At 40.6% G+C, this 22,243-nt stretch overlaps 1 protein-coding gene across 2 annotated transcripts in view; it reads right to left on the bottom strand.

Moving 5' to 3' along the window:
* dlc1 (DLC1 Rho GTPase activating protein) overlaps positions 1 to 22,243 on the bottom strand; it is a 76,496-nt gene that overhangs the window by 37,476 nt on the left and 16,777 nt on the right. The window contains exon 5 of one of the 2 annotated variants that reach the window (XM_053418271.1): positions 16,065 to 16,098. In XM_053418271.1, coding sequence (XP_053274246.1) covers positions 16,065 to 16,098 — 34 coding nt within the window. Of the gene's footprint in view, positions 1 to 7,081; positions 7,397 to 16,064; positions 16,099 to 22,243 lie in introns of those variants that run through there. The other variant, XM_053418272.1, reaches the window with a different exon arrangement.

Here is a 22,243-nt window from a genome sequence, read left to right as displayed (position 1 = left end):
GCAGAAACAAGGGGGCTTTAAATCACTGAACGGGAACAGTGTTGAAGGACTCTAATTCAATCATAAATATCTCCCTCACACCCAGATGTCAGTTTAAATGACTACCAGTCATGTAAATAACAGCAGGATGAACAGTGAGTATTACCTGGACAAAACTGCAAGGACAATAAGGTTCACTTACATTAATGAACTGGAGCAGACATTAGTACAGTGGTTTCTACATTTGAAACTGAGAAAAGCCATCAATACATAAATCTGCTGAAATCATACACTGACACATACAATACTGCAAATGAAAAACTATTCAGTTCGGAAATTAGACATGGCTCAGCATGGCTCTCTAGAGAACCCTTTTGGTGATGTATAGACATGTTCTATTTATTATTAACTCAAGGATGTGCTTAAAAAAAATATATATATGTAACAATAATTAAGACAAAGTCCACCAAAAATACAGCTACTGGGCTTGCTTGTCAATATGTGTGTGACACTGCTGAAATGTTTGGAAAAAGGTGGAAGTGACCGAGAGTTTTACTTCCAAGGTAAGGAATGAACCCTCTGATGGTTCCATATTATGAAGTAGTTATTGAAATTCTGACCATTTATTTATAGAATATGTTATACATTTATAATTTCAATATCGTCCCTCCTGAACGACTTAAAAAATATTTTTTACTAACAACTCAAGTGCTAGGTTAAAAAATGCTAAATATACAGTTGGAAAAAGACGGATGACGAGACAGAGGAAATACAGTACTGTATGTCCCTGGCATGTGTCCCATAGTCATGTCTGGTCGAGCTTGACTGTAATCTTACAGTGCACACACACATGCATGCTAACACAGTAAAAGAGTCTGTGCAAGCTTTTAGGTATGCCCTGAATAACACACACTTACCCACCCACCACACACACAGGCTCTGTGTTTTTATGACTATTTTCAGTAGTGGCACACTTCACTCGTGAGACGCTCATGGACTTCAATAACATCTCAAGCACAAACAGAGATGAGAGGAAAACTGTTCTTGGCCTACTTTTTGTTATCCTTATGACAGGATGGGATTGAGGCATGAAAGTAAGACAGTGGTACAGTTCATCTGCCTTGATAAAATAATAAGGAGGTGCTATATATAGACACACAAACTGAGCAACATGACCTACATGTGAAGGCATACTGAAACGTGACGTGCCAACACATCGGTGCCTAGAGGGAACATAGCAGGCACCTTAAGCTCATGTGACAGAATAGGCTTAATGTGCCCAAATTACGCCAATGCAATGATATAGTATCATAAGCAGATCTGTTATAGGAAATAAAAGACACCAAAAAAAGATTCAGCCATTACGGTCGGGGTCTTAAAACACTTTGCCACCAAGATGCAGATGGAAAATGTCTGTTTTTAAGAGATGGAAATGTGCTGTGAGAACTTTCAAGATCTCACAGGAGCAAAACCACAGTATGTGCCACAACCCAACAAACAGCTAAGGATAATGAGTCGAAAAACAGCAAAGAAAGCCAGCCAGGGTGTTAAAAAACAGGGTTACAATAAATGAGCACAAGTTCTGTATTGCATAGTTTGATTCCCAGCAGTTAAAATGCTCTTTACCCAGACCTAAATCAACCAAAGACACCCTCATTACTTCCTCCAAGGAGGTCTTGCTTTCATTGCTGTTTGTCTGCTAACAAGCGGGGATATGCAAAAACTACTCAACCTATTTTATTTAAACTTGGTGGAAGGCTGGGGTACTGGTTAAGAAAGAACCCATTATTTTTGGAAAGGATTCGATCAAGAGGACAGATTTAACAATGCCTGTGCCAACATGTGCAGTGTATTCTTTAAATCTTTTAGAGAATTTCTAAATTCAAAAATACTGTAGAGATCCTGGTGAGAAAAAGCTGGCACACTTAGATGACAGATATATGAGTGTTTGCAATTTGGTGCAGCTTGGCTGAATTTCAGGGGACTTGGCGGAGGTATGCACTCTACTGAGCTCCATCATATTTGTGTACAACTGCAGTTAATTCTTTCATTTTCGGTCTTAATCACTGATTAAGCTTCGCATACACCCTCCCTGCTTTGTGTGAAAGTTTCTTGTTGAAGCTAATTTGTTACATGCTTTCCTGCTGCATTTTCATTCAGAGATCTCCACTGATGTCACAGTGGTGCTCCCTTTCTGACTTCCTCTTTGGGCATCCCTGAGGCGTGAAATGGCCCCGCTGGGTCCCTGTAGAGTCCTATAGGGCCACAATAGGCCCAGGACATCTGTGTGGTTGAACAGTAGGCAGGGCCTGAGTACACCGGAACATGTGTCTTGACCTCCCACTGGCCTACCCTTAAGCCCCAAACAAAGGCCTGGTCGCCACTTAACAATAACACATTCATGCACAAGCAGGGCAACAAAGACACAAATACACACTTGAATGCTGCCATGTAGGGATTACAAATATGTTTTTGTAAATCCAAACATTTTATGTATTGTACTCACATGTGTTTGGGCAACACAGTGTTATGACCTTCATGTTTGACCAAACCAATACATTGAGTCCTGTTTTAAAACTCCTCATTAGGAGCACACAGGCTCTATAGATGGAGGTCATCTGGTCCACACCAATTTAGCTAAGGTGGTTACCTGTTGCCAATTTCATCTGGTACAAGGCAGGTTGTTGTCTGCCTGTGCTTGGGTAGTCATTATGTGGTCTTAAAGGCCAAACCTGTGCCTACCAAGATTGGTGGAGTGGCATATTTGAGGGTGTGGTGATGCAGAATTGGTAGTACAGTGCAATGTTGGTATTCATTTTGGCATTGCATCGTGGAACTACTCAGATTTAGCACAAATGCAGGCAGTGTGTGCACTTTTAGACACATTCTTATTAAAAATGAATGCTGTGTGTATAAATGATACACCATCGAGATCTTTCACAATGTAAAAAACGGGATAACAAATGTATCCTGGATCCACCCCCCGATCTTGATTCACACCAAAAACTTCACTCACCGACCAAGAGTCCAGTAGTTTTCGCGTAATGTTGCTTACAAACAAACCAACAGAAGTACAGTGGTGAAATGAGCAGTTTGTATTTATCAGTTAATTTCATGGAAAGAAACTCAACTCAAAAAGATTGAGGTCTGTGCTTGTGCCCACGTCCGTCACAGTTTAGCTCACAGTCTTGTTTTTCTCTAAAACAAGTGAATATTCGAAGATGTAGAACATTTAACCGTATTAACAGCTGTTATTGGGAGGAATTCCACTTTTTATGCTATCGTTCCCATGCTAATGCTGAAGGACACAACGAATAACAGCATGGAAGAGAAAAGTGCAAATGTCTGTCACTGCAAAACAATTTCCTTTGTTTTCGGTTTTACCAACGGACGATTTACCCTGAGAGAAGTTTATTGAAATATTATAGACTGTATCAAATCAAATAAAAGATAAAGCAAAAGCTTGCACTATATTACGCAACATCCCAATGTTAAAGATTAAATTGACCAACCGTTCCTATTACCTTCCTTCACAAGACTTTGGAAAACGGACTGATTGACAAAGTTCTGGCTGTTATGCAATAGCTTAAGCTCGGTTGCATTATGATTGGAATAATCAACTAATTAAGCCTCTAGGTAACCAGCCAAAGTGGTGTAAAATGAGACCAGAAATAACCACAGCTTGAAGCCATCCATTATTACATCACACTACAATCAAAGTGGCCCTTCATAATAAATGAAGCTCGAGCCAAAATATTTTTTTTCTATAGACATGACATTTAGAAAGACTGTTATACAATATCCAGTTCATGCAAAGCAAGTAAGTGCAAAGCAGGAGTGTCGTGCATGTCGTGCAGAAGGAGAATAATTCATGTGCTGAGAGCAGTTGATATGATTTGCTGAGCAGCTCCTGTGCGCTCACTGCTGAGCACTGATGGGATATGTCTACTGAATTGTGAAACATCAGAAGATGGCATTGGGGGATGGGTAACTAAGCTCCAAGGATAATAACCAGTAGCCAAACTCCTGCTGAGGGAAATTATGGGAATTCATGGTATAGGCTTTAACTGAATGATTTGAGAAGAGGCCTAAATTAAAGTTTAAATAGTTTGTCAGAGGAAATCCATCACTCTGTAACACCACTAGACCAACTACAAGTAAACTGAGTGTTCATGCAGCTCCAAAAAATCCAACGGAGTGAGACGTCTCAGCGTTTTGTGTGATGATTGTGGCATCTTTCCAAAATGAACTTTCATTCTGAACAGCTCAAAGATCTTTTAACCATGACTTTCAGGATCGGAAAAAAAAGCTCATAAAAACAAGGTGTATGAGAGGAACTAGCCAAAATTCCATTAATTCAATATGTTCATGATTAAAGTAAGGAAGGATCGGACTCATTGCTGGCAGATACCCAATATTAAAGACCCAGATCTGGGACACAAAAACTTGATCAGGACACGACTTGTAATGAATACAAAGTAATGAATATGTTTTTCTGCAATAGAAAACATTTGTTTCTCTAAAAAGAGAGACATTGGATTTGTGGTGTGTGTGCGTGTTTGTGTGGGTGTGGCAGCTGCTGAGGAGCATTACAACAACCAATATTTTTTTGTTTACTTTATCTTGTGTACAGAATGTCCAAAAGAAAAGCTTACAGGTAAATAATAGTTATATTTTTGTGGCGCAAGTTACCTCATGATCATAGTATAATCTGATCCCAAATCTGTCCGACAAACTTGAGGACTTGACTGGAGTGATTAATGAATGAGTAAATATTTACCTGAAAGATAAGATGACAGATTCTGTCGTTACTCTCTTGCTCTGGTATTATCTAGACTGATTCCAGATAACCTTCAACCCTTTTGATCCTATAGGGCAAAGTGTTTAAATCAGAGCAGAAGACATGCCACTCATTCCAGAGTCTGCTCTGTTCTAATGAGTATTTGCTGACTCAAAATATCAGTATTAGATATATACCTTCTATAAATCAATTGGCCAAATTGTGATTCTTGAAGCAACCAATCTAGCAGCATTAGAGGAATCACGGGACTAGCATCAATAGATGTTGATGTTTGCAGGAAGAGAGAATCCTTCTCGTCTGGTAAACTGATTATTCTCCAAATTATTAATCATGAGTTGATGAAAAGCCTTGACATCACTGCCTCAATGGTTTAGTATCTGTTACTGTTGGAAATTCATACCTTTGGCCTAAAGCAGGAGATCAGGAAAAGAGAGGTTGTCTGCTCAAAGCTTTGGCCTCTTAACTTCCATTCATACACCTTCACTGCCTAAAGAAACTCTGCTGAAATAGGGGAGTGGATTTAAGGGGGCTTCCAAGACAATAGCCGGACGATGTAGTGATCTATTTGATGACGTCTCCAGTGGACACTGAGCACAAAGACTGTGAGTGACATCTGGTTTTTGTCAGTGGATAATCTCAGTGTTAGGTGACCCATGTTTTCCCCTTCAGCTGTAAACATGCTTAAGTAAATATGTGATGTGCTCATAGGTAAGACAAGGGTGGGAATCATCAACAAGGCTATTCGGTTTCAGGTTGTGTGATGATGCACAGAATGGACGGGAAGTCTTTGAGAGCATGGTGTGTGACATTAGCCAATGTCATGTGCCCCAAAGGATCACATATACTCAAACCTTGTTTTCCTCACCAGTTAGCTCAAGACCATGACGTCATATTTAATTGGTGTCGTCTCCAATTATGTTAGGTGGAATCATTTGTAAAATACAGCTTAAAATGTTGTTTAACAAGTCTGCATGGTGACAAACACCCTGACTAAGAACATTTTACTGTATCAAGTATCTTGGTACAGTATAATGTGTTCAAGCACTTCATGGCCAAGAACACGGATTTAATTCATATGCAATACTGGAATGGAACTCAGTGGAGTGCATATCTCCACCAAGTCCGAACAGTCCCCCATGCACCAAAATGAATGGGTTAAATTTTGACACATGGGTAATGTCCCACCCCTCCAAAATGTGATGAGTAGTTTTTGCGTAGTCCTGCTATATGTCCTTGGCAGAGGTAAAGGTGTTGTTATTTGACATTAATTGAGATCACAAACATTTCCTGTTAAAGCCATATTTTGCCTACAACTTCAAGAAATTGAGAAAGTGAAGAAGAGACATGAGTGACAATCCAGGGGAGCAGTAATTCGATCCTGTGATAATTCTTTGACCCACTTTTCGACTCTTTCATGTGGGACAGTGAGCTATGTGGCAACAGCCTGAAACATCCTGGACAGTGTTTGTTGCTGGTTATTTATCACTTGTCTCTCTATACTTCAATAGAAGATGTTAGGCCACAGGGCATTGACCTTTGGATTCAGAGAAATAACTGTGTTACCTCCTTTGAAATGAGCAACCAGCACCTGTACCGACTTGGAAGGTCTCAGGATTTCAAAGAGCCAAAATTCATCTCCATCTTAATCCTTAAAAATAAACATAACTCTTTAAAATGGCTTGAGCCTGTAGATCTGCGACCAACGTTTTTCAAGAGCATGCAATCCATTTACTTTGCTACTGCTTTTATAAGATAGAGAACTATCTGTATTATTTAGAGACAAGCTGCTGGAGCAGTTATAGCCAGGGAGTTGGAAGTATATTCTAATGGATTCAGTCCTGCATGTGGACAACCAGCTCATTAGTAATACATGGGGCCAAACTAGTAAGCAACTGTGGTGGAGGCAGGTAAGAGGGACAACTGAATTTTCAAGATCTGATATACTTAGAGAAATGCATCCATGTAACCACAGATCCACTAAAAACAACTGAGGTCAGATGCAGCCTATCCCTGCACCCATCAGCTGTGGCATCAACACATCCATTAAATTCTCTCTATTGATCTGCCATGTAAGAGACACAGTTCACTTTACTAATGCCTTGCTGTGTGTTCTGTCTTCTCTCTGAGGCCATGACAATGCACTTTTATCCACCAGCTCTGCATCTTGCTCAGGAAATCTGAGACCTGACGTGCTTGTCGCACATTGTAACTTTATGTTCTAGAAGGAAACATGAACACATGCAGTCTTTGAAAACATTGGCAAACACACATGCACACACTGCCAGTGCTATGGTCACTCACCTGCCAGTCGACTCTCTTGAGTGGTCTTGCTGAGCATGTCTAGGGCTTTCGAAGTAGAGGACCTGATGTGGTCATTGAAAGACCTCTGCAGCAGCAGCAGCCTCATAGAACGAGACATGCCGATTAGCATCAACTAAAACGTACCTACGTCAGACTCCTACCTTCTCCCCACAATTGTTCAGTTGTTGTGCTTTTATGCCTTGTCAATCAAACCTCTTCCCCCTGCTCATATGTTCAGCAATTGAATCACAATCCGACTAGTTTCTGCATGTATCCGTTTCGGTTCAGTCCTCTGCACTGCTCTGGTTCCTGCCTCCCTCTCTTCCTCGCTCTGTTCAGCTCCTGTCGAGAGCGTACACTCCCGTGTGCTGCAGCAAGCATCAGTGCGGTAACTGCTGGGACACATCCAGCCAGTGCTGCAATGCTCTCATATTCTATCCTCCCAGTGTATGTGTGCGTATGTGTGTGTATGTAAGTGTGAGTAAGTGCTTTCTCACACAAGCTTGAGTGCTCTCTGTGTGAATATCTGAGTGGTTCAAAGTCACGACTCACTTCTCTCCCGTGCAACCTTTTTTTCTTACTATCACATATTTTTTATGCTCCTCTTCTCTGTCACCTTCTTCAACTCATCCACTCTATTTACACCTGCCCTTGTCTGTCTAGACACAGAGCATCAGTGCCGTTATATAACCCAGTGCCCAGGCAGCCTCCTTTTTATGAAGCTCCACCTGTCCTTGTGCACTGGCAGCTAAAGATAAACTCACACAGGACTGGAACTGAAAGACAGGAAATTAGATGATAAAGGGTCCAGGATGAAACTTGATTCCCTCAAATAGTTGCAAGAAAATAAAATGTTTCCCAGAAATGGTTGAAATTGATGGTTTGGTGAAATTTCCCAAAAGGACATGTAGATAACAGCCATGAAGAAATTATTGAAACAATGACACGACTTTACTGTAAATATATTATGGTAGGAGGAGAATGCGCAATACACACAAATACAAACCCAAGACAAACAAGTAGCCATTGAGAAATGCTCTACTGGAAACCTTATGTAACAATGTTCACGCTTCAGATGGACAAAAACATCACAATGGAATCCATTACTTAGACTGCTGTTGATCGGATAATGCTGATTTAGCTCCTATTAAGCAAACACAACTCTCTGGGGTCTGTGAAGAAGCTTAGCATAACTGCTACACACACAACTATAGCTGATGTGACTTTTACACTGTTACTTTTTCAGAGGATAAAATAATTATTACCCCTGAAATTTCAGAAAGAAGAGTACAAGATTACTAATACTCTTTCTAATACTATATTCTATCAACCCGTGAGCAGGACCAACTAAATTAAGTCAAAGGGAAAAGATGGACACGGACTTCTGTTTTATGCTCCATATCTTTACTGTTTGGAACACTTTTAATAGCATTACTTAACCTTGTGTTTGGTCACAAACAAACCCACTAGACAGCACCTGCTCAACGCCCAACAGCACACAGACAAGTTAGCCACTACCTGGTGAACATAGTGGAGGTTTATGCAGCTAAAGAGCCTGACATTTTTCTCAAGGGTTTGTGGAAAGCAATGACAGAGAATGCTGGGCAGCACCACCTCCAAATGAAATGCTGAGGAGGGGCCATTCAGATTGGCCAATTATAGCACAGTCAAAAATCCAACCTGCATCTGTTAAACCCTTTGCCCCAAAGTGAACCGAGTGCTTGTGCTGGTGAAGAACTGGTTCAACCTACAAACCTTTTAAGAACCAGTTTGATTTTCCATGGGCTAGAACCACGACTGTCAACGTCTCGACGCCTCAACTGAATAAATAAATCCACGAAATGTTACTAATTAGATTACATTCAATTATATATATATATATCCATTTATTCTTCATCGTTGCCATTCATTCGATTATTGAATAAAACAATTCTACATGCAAATTATTTTATGTTTATGTTTGTGCATTGGTTACTCCTTAGCTGAGTGTGTGTCTATATGTGTTGAGTGTAGTTGTGAGCAACATGTGCGATTCAGGTTTCCTTGAACACATTCCACACTAAGCTCACACTTTAGAAAAATCAACCAAACGCACTGATTGCTCCAGCAAGTGAAGGTAATGTACTCACCATTGGCTTATTGCAGTCTGCTGATAGGATTGTTCTTATCGTGGTCAATTGACTTTATGGTCTCCTAAGGTTTGCTGAGACTGATAAGGCTGGATTCCCGTGTCTTTGCTTGTTTTTCACAACCCTTTCGCCTGGGCCTGTGTGATTGTGGACTGACCTCTTTAACATTGTTGTAATTGAGGATGCTGAAAAACAAACATCCTAGAAAAATATCACACTTTTACGATCCTCCAGCACCTGGTTGACTCACATAACATCTGTCAAATTAGAACTCAGAAACAGACAAATCTAGATCAGTATTTGCATAACAACAACATATCAGTGTACTTTCCCTTTCCGTGTATCGGGTACAATATACCTGTGATAAGGGGGCTATACACAGACTGTAACCTGGATATGAGTGAAAACGTCCTGAAAGGAGGATGGGGGGGGGGGGGGGGGGGTCGACGAAGGAAAATAATGGATATCTCATACCTCAGGAAGGGAAGTCTTGCCAAATGGCCCCTCTGTCAAACAAGAGTAGAGGGTGCCAGTGGAGTGTACCTACATCTGATGGAGGTACCTGCCAACACATTGACCCAGATATGGAGACAGGGGAGGTGAAATATGAGGGCAGGGGGGTTTCTGGGAGGACATCAAACAGCGTATATAAACAGTACGCAAGAGTCTATCATCAAAACGTCTGTGAAAACAATGCACTGTGATCCATTCTTTACAGAGCGGCCAGAAATGTGTCGGTATGTTGAAGCATGTATGTGTGGGCATGTCCGAGTGGGACTGTTATTGTGTGGGAGTCGCTTTGAAGTGACCATCTGCTTGAAGTCTTCTTCGAAGTGTTGTCCCAATTCATAGGGAAGATTTCAACCACAAATCCGTTTCAAGGGGAAAGATAACACTTGAAAATAAGGGGTAGGGAAAGGGGTGGAATGGGTTTGGGCCTTTGTCTGCTATCAAACATACACTCCTTCACGCTGACTGTCTGCCCTACTTTCATACGACTCCAATCTGACTATATGATACCTTCAGACTCGTGTGTCTCTGCAGCAGTTAATCAAAGTGATAAAAACATTATGCTCGCAGCAAGCCATAAGACGGCCAGACGACTTAAATTATAGAAACACAAAATATCCCATGTATTGTATTTCAAAACTGGCTATATCATAGTCTCCTCTGTGTTCTAGACGATCCCTCCCCCTAACCTCCAGACAAGGGGTGTAAACCAGCCAGGGAGTGACAGAGCCTGCTGAGCCGGGCTGATTCATTAGCCTGGGGACTGCTTAGGCAGCTCACACCATCAACACTAAAAGATTTACAGTCCCCTAGTTATGAATGGAAGTTCTTGATGGGTCATTTCAGACAAAGCCTGGGCTTGGTGCAGAAATAAACTTTGGTTAAAATTATAATCACGAGAAAAGGGATGGACCGCTGCAGAAAAACACTGCGTATTGACCCAGTTGCCTCCCTCTTCTTTCTTTTTTGGAGGATCTGAGGCATAAAGTAGCTGTATACATTTGAAAAATCATAAAAAGTAATAAACATCATCGATGAAAAACAAACCAATCTGCCGCAAAATAAAGCTAAACTAAGAATAATGATATAATTGTTCTTAAGCCTTTTGTCTTGGGTTAAGGAACTTTTGTTGTTGTTCAGCACGTTGACTTCCTGTTGTAAATTCCCCTCCATGCAAAGGTTTCCTGTTCAGAGAACCAAAACTAGAGAGATAGATTCTCAAAGATAGAGCTCTCCAAATTTACACTGAATGGGGTTTTAATCTTTAACAAATAAATTAGTTAACCTACAGTTAAGAAATGTCTCAAAATTAAACACATTCTCCACTTTTAGAAAATATGTACATTGAATTTAAGATCTTTCAAGACAAAGCCTGAATATACCTCAGTCCATCTTAAAATACTAAAATAATTATCAAATAATTCTGTAAAAAATATGAAAGTCTAATTATTTGCTTGCAAGAGGAGGGTGTAAATGTGTTCACCACTGATGTGGAAGATTGAAATATAAATGGAAGAGTACAGTATGTTAAGTACCAGCCTCACACAGGAAGCAAGGGACCGAGTGTGTCAAATGGGAGGAGAGAGGAGAAGCTGTTTGGAAGGGAGGTGTTGAGGCTGGCATATACTGACGGGGGAGGCCAGGAATGTGACCTTGCACAAACACAGCAACTCCATTTACTGTGTACAGAGGGGTGGCAAAAAAAGGAAAGAATAAGGAAAACTAAAATTACTGTCTCTACCAAGGTACAGTTTACACCTGAAAAGATTCATTGACATATGTAGGACCATACGGACGGACAACCTGAAAATCTGATGCATCAGGGCCTGGCTGTCGTCTGTGCTGAGGCATGGAGCTTGACTCAAATAAAGAGCAGGAACAATCATCAGAAAAACCAACATCAGTCATGGGTTACTATTGACTTGGCTCCACGCTCAGGGAGCTTCATTACATCTGTCAATGTACTTTCTCAGATGAGAGCAAAGAGCTTCATTCACCAACCGCTCTTAAGAAGAGATTTCCACCGTGCAGGACCTGAACCCGAACATGAGTCAAAACATTTGATCTGAACCTGGCCCGGTATGCCCGGTCCCGGTTCACCTGCAGTGTTGTTTCCAATGATGTGCAGATCCAGCTCAGATAACTCCGTCTTTCTTCTGAGTTTGACAATATTTATTTTTACATCAAATCTGAGATCAAACCATTTCTTTAATTGAATTATCCAACTTTTTCCTGTTATAACTTTCACTGAACAGGGAGTTTACAAATGCTGATTAGGAATAACTGGCACGCGCTTTCAACGTACAACATTCGTCAATATAGGAACACAAATGCGGCAATTCTGCAGTTTAAGAACGAGTCATGAAAATTCTTAAGAAGATATTGGTGAATGAGGCCCATTGTCTGCGAAGGGAAACCAGCTGCAGGGTACAAACAAGAGGAAAGCAGCAAAGGTCCCACATGAGGAAAGACACTGGAGCAGAATGAAAGATGACTTATTTCACTGTGACTTTCTCCAAATTAAGTTGAAACTTGTGTGGAAATTTTGAAGACTAGAGTTATGGTGCGTTGGAGCCAAGCACCCAGTCACAAGATCTGCAGAGGAACAGACATGATCTGTGTGCGACGGTTTCTTTATAAAAGGAATAGTTCAACATTTTAGGGAAAATGCATATTGACCTGACACTGGTCATGCTTCTGTTTGCTTACTCTAAAACTATAACCAGCGGGTTATTAGCTGTAAGCGTAAATACTGGATCTGTTAAAAGTAAAATTAAAAACAATCTGTCTGAAACCGCAATATGTCAATGTTTCACTAATTTCTAGTTTCTTGTATGAACCCACCCTCAGGCCCATCAGGCTCTGGTCGGGTATCCAAACTCGAATGTCTATTGGTCTAGCTTCGAAGTATGAAGTTATGCTAAATCTTTCTTCCTGTTAGGATGTATTCATGATTTAAAATAGGCTATTGAAATTATTTATCCTTATTATTAAAACAATTTGAGAGTGGCGTTGATCGTATCAAATCCACAGCAAGAAAATTAATAAGCATATTAGCCATACATATGTAAAAATACACATAAATGTCCACTGGTCATGGAGAAAAGCACAATGGTCAGACAGACGGGCGGACAAAGGGGAGTTTTCAAATTGCGTAACAATATGATGATTAAAAATGGGATCTCCAGAGATCAGTGTCCAGGTCTGGTATCACTTTGTTAATCATGATGGAAAATAAAACACAGCTGCATTTCAAATTAATTTTCAATACCAGTAATATGTGTTTGTCACTGGAATTCCAAGAATTGAAGAATAGTGACTACAAGGGAAACTACGGATAAAGAAGAAAGGGAAACTAAGAGGGGAGCCAGACAGACAGACAGACAGACAGAAATGATGAGACACGTTATTCTCAGGAAGTACTGCATAATGCCAGAAAGTCCCTCCCATACCGGACCCTACTGAGGGTGCTAAACCATTTCCTCTTCCCTCAGGTTTCCTTGCTCCACCTACAACCACAGAAAGTGTCTTAGACCATGAGGCTATGAGTCTAGGGGAAAGGTCAGGCTTTAACTCTGTTGTTGGTTGGATGCCCATCATTGTGTTCTGTATATATATTCCCAGTGGTTTATATTTAGATGAGGAACTCACAGCATGGTGCCTCCAAGCACTGTTAAGATGGAGAAAAAAAGGGTGGATCATTCTTAGGAGGATTTGTTGCTGTTGTGAATGTGTCTGAGCAGAAAACCCCCCGCTGTGTTGTGCATGTGGGGAAGGTAAACTCTGGGTAAACTCCAGACTCAATTCTCCTGACTTTACCCGCAGGTCATGGCTGAAAACGGCTTGAGAGACATTGTTGAGTTGTCTACATCCTCTGTTGAACAAAGAAGTTGGATACAAGGTTGAAAGTTGATTAGTTGAAGAAGGTTGTGCAAAACCAGCGCCATCTGCTATCAAGATCACTTTTGTACTCACAAGGTCACCAAGAACGGTTCATATAAGAACCCAAATGCTTTGTGGTCTAGTTCCCATAATTCAATCAGGCTGCTAAACATTTTTCAAAATCAAGAGCCATACATTATTTCCTGTGAAAACTGTGAGAGAATCAAAAATGCCATATCTCGCAATGTTAAAGAAAGTGATAAAAAGTTCCTGGATCTGCCCCCGGATCCTGATCTGCACCAAAATGACATGGGTTCTTCATTGATCCATATTGTAACCTTCCAGTTTCATGGATATCTGTTCAGTTGTTTTGTGTTATCTTGCTTTAAAACCATCAAACAAACACAAAAAAACAAACAAGGGTTGCGGAAGTAATGAGGACTAATGAAGCTTATGTATATGACAGGTAAATGCCATTAAAGAGATATTACATTAATGCTGCGGATAGGGTTTTCCCTTAAATGTATTAATTGGGATGGCTGTCAGTGGCTAGATGTAAATAAAAGTGATTCGTTTTATTCATTCTTTACCCTTTAAGTACATCTTGAGTTTTATTTGGGTGATATAACAACGTACATGACATCACATGTCATCTCCTAGACCATTCAGTGATGAGGACATTCATGACTTGATGCACGACGTTCTTATCATCTTCAAATGGTATGTTGTTCTTTCATGCCATCCCAGTGCATTAGCCCTTAGAAGATCGGGCTTTAACCAGCATCACAGGAGACCCATAAAGAACGCAACTTAACGACAGGTTGTCAGCTGTAATTCTGCAGCATATAGACACATCCTCTTTGTGCACAGGAAAGCCGTGACACTGGCCGCTCACAAGATGCAGCCGGCGCCGCGGGGAGGCCATCAACTGTTTCATTACAGAGCGCGGCCTGTGGAAACTTTGTGTTGATCACTGGTGTGCTTCCGTTTGTCACACAGATAGTAAAAATCAGCCCTCAATGAGCTGTCTTTCATTGGGGGGGGGGGGCAGCGGGAGCCTTCGGGGCACGGTGTGTGATGTAACACTGTCACAAATGTGTCATTCCCAAGGGCTCGGTGGAGATACAGAGGGGGCTTTGAAGTGTCACAATGAACACTGGGCTTTGTGCTCCATCAAGTCCCTCCAAAACACCTATCTTAATCCCACCCCCCTTCCAGAGTCATGGGTTCCATCACACAGACCCAGAGATGGAGGTTACACAACTTGCCTACAGGAAGTAAACCCGATTTAAATGAAGAAAAATTACCAGGAATGCTCCTTTACAAGCTGGTACTGAGCCTTTTTGCAACTTTTTGTCTCCTTGTAAAAATAAGTGGGCCTTTCGCCCGAAAGGTTGGGCTGACACAAACACATACACACAAGCAAACATACTGACAGCTCCGGCACATTTCCCATGAAAGGTTTTCAGCAAGTGGGGGTAATTAGAAGGAGAGACAGAGTGAGAGTAAGTAAGGACTCCCAGCAGGCTCTGGGACAGTGGGGGTCAATATGAAAGCCTCGTCCCCACGTCAAGCCACCTCTCTGGTATTGTTTACCAGCGGGCTGACGACACAGGGGGGTGTTTAATGAACACTGCTCCCCTGCCGGCTGTCTGAAAGTGGGTCTGTCCATCTGTAGTTTCCTGATGACCCTGTGCACTGCTGGCAGACAGCTGACGGAGAGGTCAGAGCCAGAATGGAGGTACGAGTCACTACAGATTGAGTTATTTTTTTTTTTCAGAGTCGAATAATAATAAAGCTTGCCAAGTAGATGACAGGAAGCAATAACATAACAAGTCAGTACTGAGAAGAGTGTGGCATCAGGAGGAAGTAATTATAACTGGGAACTGTGGGCCCAGCTGACAAGTACTAATAAAATCAGGTCACAAAAATGCTTGTGCCCGAGGGTGTATATAGGGATAGAGTTGCATACTTGGGGTATTTATTTGTTTATTCTACAGCTATTCTATTGCTGTTTATGTTTGATCACCACAGTAATGTATGAAGTTGAGTAAGAAGTGAGAGAAAAGGCAAATAAACATGCATCCATTTTTTGTTGCGCTTGAAATTCAGTCTGGCTCTTATCTTAGGAGAGGCAACAGACTTGATGGTTGAGTAGATGCGCCGAGGATCTTATCTCGACTGGCATCGAGTGTCTCAGCAAAGTGGAGTCTGTCTCCCTCCACCTCCTCTCCTACTCCTTCCTGTCTTGCCCCATGTTGTGAACACCAGACAGGGCTATCAATCAGATATTCTGTTGCAGAACTACTTCACATGACACCAGACGACGGACACACCCGATCAACTGCAGACAAACGCTTCAGCTATCACTTTGACCATCAAGATCCTCATCTATCCAGCCACGATCTGTCAGTGAACTGAACATGTGAGAATGAGAAGGAAGAAATAGAGTCAAGACTCACCATCTTTTTCGTTCTCAGGAATGGCAGAGGTGCTCTGGGAAAGAGAGGAGAAACAGAGACACATTATAATGCATTTTCAAGATATTTTCAACTAGTCAAATTCAAAAGTTCTTCTTTTTAACAAATTTGAACTTCCCTTTAAACATACCTACATTAACCAGGGAGTTTGTGTGATGAAGTGAAACAAAGGGAAAAAAAAACAAATAACAGAATGTATCCAGTGTCACGATGTTGTCGGAGCTACATATTTAAACCCTTTTTGTGTTCTCTGTCATTTCTCCTGCACCCTCTGATTTTGTTTTAGCATGTGCACAAGGAAAAAAAAGAGAATAAAGCAGGGTCTTTGTGTGTCCTGTTCAGTCGGCCTGTGTGTGTGACTACAGTGATCCTCGCATGTCATTGCACACAAAGATGCGTTTGTGTAAAGTGATCAACAATATCACCACAATCTGTTCTGGCCCTTCAACAACACTGGTTTAATTAGAGCCAGTACAGACGTTTAGGGGCCGATGCTTATACTGATATTAAGGTTTCAAACATTACTGATATATATATATATATATATAGTAAAGCAATTGCAATGATTCCTAAGATGTCGTAATCAAAACCATGTGACAAAGAAATGCAATTGTGGCTTGATATTTTACACTTTAACCATAAACTTGTTCAGGAATAACTATAAATATAAGGAAAACACAAATACAACCAAATATGTAGAATTTGAATTAAGATAAAATATATTTTTACATAACCTGTAAACATAAATGCACAAATCTTCTGCAGAATTTAATCATAATGCTCATAAATAAAGAATAATCAATACTGATATGTTGGTGAAATTGTATCTGCCAATCTTTTAATTTGAGAAAAATGAAAGTGCACAGCTTCAACAACAATAAGACAATCAGACACACACGCATGCCCGCACTAAGAATGTGGTTGCTAAGATAGCATATGCATAGTTTTCTGATGATTATTAGAAAACGTCACACCAGATAATAAGCTCACCACAGACTTCTGAGCAAATATCACATCACTCTCCTCTGATTCATTGTTGGTGTAGCCCTCGTGTAGGTAGTGTGGAGAGCCCGATAAAATCACACATTCTGTAGCTATAATAGATTCTCATCGTTCTGCTCACGTAATGTTTCCTTCTTTGGCTTTGTTGTGGGTTTTTAGATAAATATGACTGCATCAACACAGGCTTTCCTTAAAGAATAGAGCTGTGTGTGTGTGCGCGCGTGTGTGTGGGCAGCAGTCAGTTGGAATGCAGAGGTCTCTCTTGCCTCTGACTTTTGACCTCAGGTTCCTCGGCTGACCTCCATACCCTGACCTGTTTTAATCCACACTCCCCTGGAACAGATCAGCCGGAGCGGGAGGGACATGGTACCTTCACAGTTTATCTACTTAGTGCACATTGTGCTTAGTGTGGCTCAAATTGAAATATCAACTTTTCCTAAATACTTTATACCAGCTTTATTTTTGGAGTCCTCTAGCTGTATGGTGCCGTGTTTAATTTAAAGCCAGTTTACCCATTGGCAGCTACTTAAACAGCAGTTTCAGCACAGTAATAAGCATTTTGAATAGAATTCTAAATTATAAATGGTAATATAAAGCTACATCCTTGCAACACAAGAAACACAGGGAAACCTGGCTCTGTGCAAAAATAAAATCTGCTGTCAATCATGTTTCTTTAATTTGTTCGGAGGATTATGTGCCGCATTATTTTCTGTGTCTGAGAAGAAGATCCAAGCTTTAGTTATTCTTTTTATGCACTGGTCGCCATTTTGAACCTGTACTTTGGCCAGGTTGTACTCGAGTAGTTTGTACAGCATGTTGTCTCAGGAACTCAGAATTGTTTATAAACTGTCCTGAACTTCCACAAAGGACGAAAGCTGGCCTTCACGGAGAAGAGGGAGACGCAATATCGCTTAAATATGGGGATAACCTCTCTAGTTTCTCAACAGTCTCCTCGGGAACACATTCTTTGTGTTGGGTTCAGCTGTGTGACACATTTTAAAAGAGCATTTTTGCACTTTCAATTTAGAAAAGTTACAGGAATTATTGAGTTTATTTCAAAGAAGCCCAAAAAATGATTTACCTGACACAAAAAAAAAAAACAGAACGAACCTTGATCAACACATTTCATTGTATTACCTCCACAAACTGGCTTTAATTGTTGTTTTAAATATGTTTGTTCTAGATTCTTTGGTTTCTTGGTTTCTGATTCCTTTCACTGTAATGCAACGTTCCTCTGATTTAGCATCAAGACAAATATCAGTTTTACCCAAAGAGTGAAAACTTCTGTGTTCACCTTTGCATTGGAAGATGATTTTGACAGCTATTAATCCTCCAATGTGTTATAAACACGCTACTGTGGCATTTCTTAATGATTCCCCAATAGTCCAATGGGACTACACACTAAACTTAACAAATCTGATTAACGTAAACTTCTGCATGGCCTCGAATTTTGCTTTAGTTTCTGTGGATGACAACCGGGAGAGAATTTAAGATAAGGACATGATTAGTATTTATTTTGACTACAGAACATGAGAAACATGAGAAAGAAGGAGAATGAATAACTTTACTATAATTAATGTCAAGACGCTCTTTGCTTTTTGAAAGGCAACGTTGTTTTATATTTTATGATGAACCACTGCAGATGTGACACAGTCTGCTGAGAGTGGACACAATGCCGGCTCTCATAGGTGAGCTTGTTTTTGTTAACATGTTGGCTGATTCACGCTGGATTAAGTGTTGTCTCGGTGTCCATCTGCCTTACTCAGACTTTTTGGAAGCCAGCGGGGGAGCAATCTAGGAACACGTTATCGGAGAGTCCAGCGATTGGACTGCGGTGTTCTTTTTGTCTGTGTGCATATATGTGTTTGAACATGTATCTGTTGTTTTGCATGTGGTTCTACATGATGTGAGGGCAAAACCAGCATTTAATCACTTCATGGGTCACGTTTCAGACAGAGTGGGGGAAATTCCCTCTGTGGACAAATTGCTTCACAATTTATTGCTGATTAATGACCTAAAAGAAGACACCGGGAAGAAACCACGGCCAAAGACTCCCACTCAGTCCACTGTCTCTAAATCATCGGCACAAACAGAACAACAACAGTGAGGTGAAATCAGAGAGAGATTTATATTCAGTGTTGGTTCAGCTGTTGGACTCGAGTAATATTAGCTCAACTTTTTTCAGTCGTACCAGTGAGTTATGTGCGCAAAACACTGAGTGGTGTGAGACTCAGCTAAGACAACAGTGATAAACACTTGTTGTTTTTGCTTTTTTAATCAGTTGAATATAAAACATGGCCAACAGGCAAGATATGAGGTATTTTATCAACTTTCTCCCACAGTGCACATCAAACGTACAATATGTAACTTGGGCTGATAGGGGTCTCTCAAACAACACAATAACAGGACAGTTTGATGATGTTGTGAAGCAGCACGTGATTATGGGAGTTGTTGATGAAAATCTTCTAAAATGTCCTGATCCTGACTGAAATTGGGGGAGTACTGGATAAATAACAGCAAAGTGCAAAAAATATACATAAGTCTAGTAATTTTTTGACATTTTAATTAAGGATTGTTACATATTATATCTTTAAAAGACTTGAGTTTTAAGCATTGTTAGTGTAAACAAATCATAAAGGACATAGAAACAGTTAATGGATCTCGTTGACAAGTACCGATTATATTCCTGAGCTTATTTCTATCCAATGTTGTTGTTGTTCCTTTAGTTTGCTTGGTTAATACCATATACACAGCCTGTTGTATTATATTCAATAACTCACCAGATCTATTTTAACTCACAGGGGAAAATAACTCCTGAACAAATGTACCATTTACTCCCACTGAGCAACATTTGTTTTTCCCTGGTTTCTCTCCAGGAGTGGGTGGTTGTGACTGCTGCTCGCCAAAAGCTTCAGCCATGGCTGGGTTTACACGACAAAAGGTTATAATGTGCCTTCTGGGCAGCTCGTCAGGTCAGACTGGACACTACAGTGACTTACTATCGGGCCATCTGGGGCTAGCTGGGTAGAATGCTAACTTCTGTAGAAGCAAGTAAATTATAGAAATGGAAGCAATGACAAAGCCAACACTGGCTCAGCTTTCAGCCACTGTGGACAGCTCTTAGCAACTAAAGGCAAAGTTTCCGCTAGATTGGTTGACTAAATACAGAGAGAGCCCAGCTGTTTCAGTGAATTACTCAGCCTATTAAAATGATTTGAAAACAAATCTTTATGTGACTAATTTTTAAAGATTTACAAATGGGTGTTGGGCTGAGAGCCAATCGAAGATTAGGAAAAGTATTACGATTTTTAATAGGATTTATCCAAAACATGAAAATAGACAAGGACACCAGCCTCATTATTTAATTGTGCTGTGATACATCAACACATGGCATCGAATGAAGGTTCCTTGCTTCATTCTGAACTACAGAGCTGTCTAAAAAAATAAAAAATCTTAAAATAACTTTCGGTATTTACTTGCAGAAAGAATGGCCTTGAATAATGGAGTCAGTATGGGAGGTCTGTGGGGCTCCTCTGCTCAGCACCAACAAGACATTTCAGGTCGCCCTTCCTATTGTGTAAACACCACACCACAGGTTCCTGTCAGTGACCCATGAAGTCACTTACACAGTCTCACCTTCACATAATGCTGTGTTTTCCTTCATAATAGCAAGTACAGTTGAATAAATGCGGGTGAGAGACCACAGAGCTGGACAAGAATGTGAATGAATGGGTACCAGTAAGTACCAGTGTTTTCATAGCACCATGGCCACATATTTTCTCGATGTTTGCCTGTGCTCCCCCTGGCATGCCGCAGTGCAGGTTGTCCCAGTGTGGGGTTGTCTGGCCGTGTCAGGTGTCCACTGGAGAGCTGTAAGCTGCAGAGCACACAAGCGTCAGCTGCCTCATTTACTGCCACTAATTTACTGGAAGTGGCTTGTGTGGGGGCACAGGGGGTATGGTATGTGTTTACTTTACACATGTGTACGTGTGTGTGTGTGTGTGTGTGTGTGTGTAGTGGCCCACAAGCATGTGCGCCTGCCTGATTAACCACTGCAGGGTCTTTATTGTCATTACTATGGCCAGAAGCTTAGTAAAGTCAGTTTTCCAACAAATCATTTTAGTTTAGTGAAGATTTTATTGTTACCAGAGTTAGTTGTCTGGTGAGAAATTGTTATTTCTGGGTGAAAATACTGCAGCTGACTAAAGCATATGGTGTATTTTAACCAAGGACAATAATGACAGACCCTGATTATTCAGTTCCCTTATTGGGATGACTGAGTAGTGTTAAAGGAACAAGTAGGGCTTGGTTATCTTTTTAAAGATTTACTATATACACCTGTCAAAATGGGCAACCGATTTCCTGCAATACAGTTTTTAGTAGGTTAGTTTTTAGTGTTGTTAGTTATTTCTTTTAACAAAATACGTTTTATTGACTATAATGTCTTAGTTCTGTCTCTTCCCTCGTTTCCTTGAAATTGTTACCTCTGCCAAAGAATTTTTGTTTACAATCCGGTCCAAAAATCACTAGACAGATTACTTTGTTATGGATCTGGATCGGGAGTCGCATCCATGGATTTTTTTAACATTGAGAGATGAGGCTTTTTTTTTATAGTTCCCCCAAAAAATCTGTACAGTCTGTTGCATCTTAATTGAATTCAAGGGAAGTAAGTTCCCTACTGAGTGCTGAGCGTATATCTCATATCTGTCTGACACCATCAAATACAGAGTAATTCCAGCTCCTCATAGAGAATATATAGAGCGTAAACCATGTTGTTTACATACTCATCATTCCAACAAATAACTTGAGGAAATATTTATCAAGTCGTAGACATAATTTTGCCCCAAAATCTATTTAACATATTTGGTATGTGTGGATATTTTAGCTGGTGAACCCATAAGTAGCCTTCTGTTTTACTTAAGGAACTATTTGAGTATTTGGTCCAACTATGGATCAAATTCTCAGACTATTTGAACATTTTTCGCCAGTGAAACCTTGACTCAGTAACAAATGACAGTTTGTTTTTTTACTAATGGACCCTGCTTGCATGTGGCTGTGCACAAGGTTTTCTGTGCGAGTGAATTAGTAAGAGATGTTAAGCAAGCCATTGGCATGTAGCTCTTGCACAACAAACCTGAGAAGTCCACCATGCGTCTCTC

Source organism: Pleuronectes platessa, chromosome 3 (assembly GCF_947347685.1).
Source record: "Pleuronectes platessa chromosome 3, fPlePla1.1, whole genome shotgun sequence".
Taxonomy (NCBI): Eukaryota; Metazoa; Chordata; class Actinopteri; order Pleuronectiformes; family Pleuronectidae; genus Pleuronectes; species Pleuronectes platessa.
This window is presented reverse-complemented; position numbering and strand designations above follow the sequence as displayed.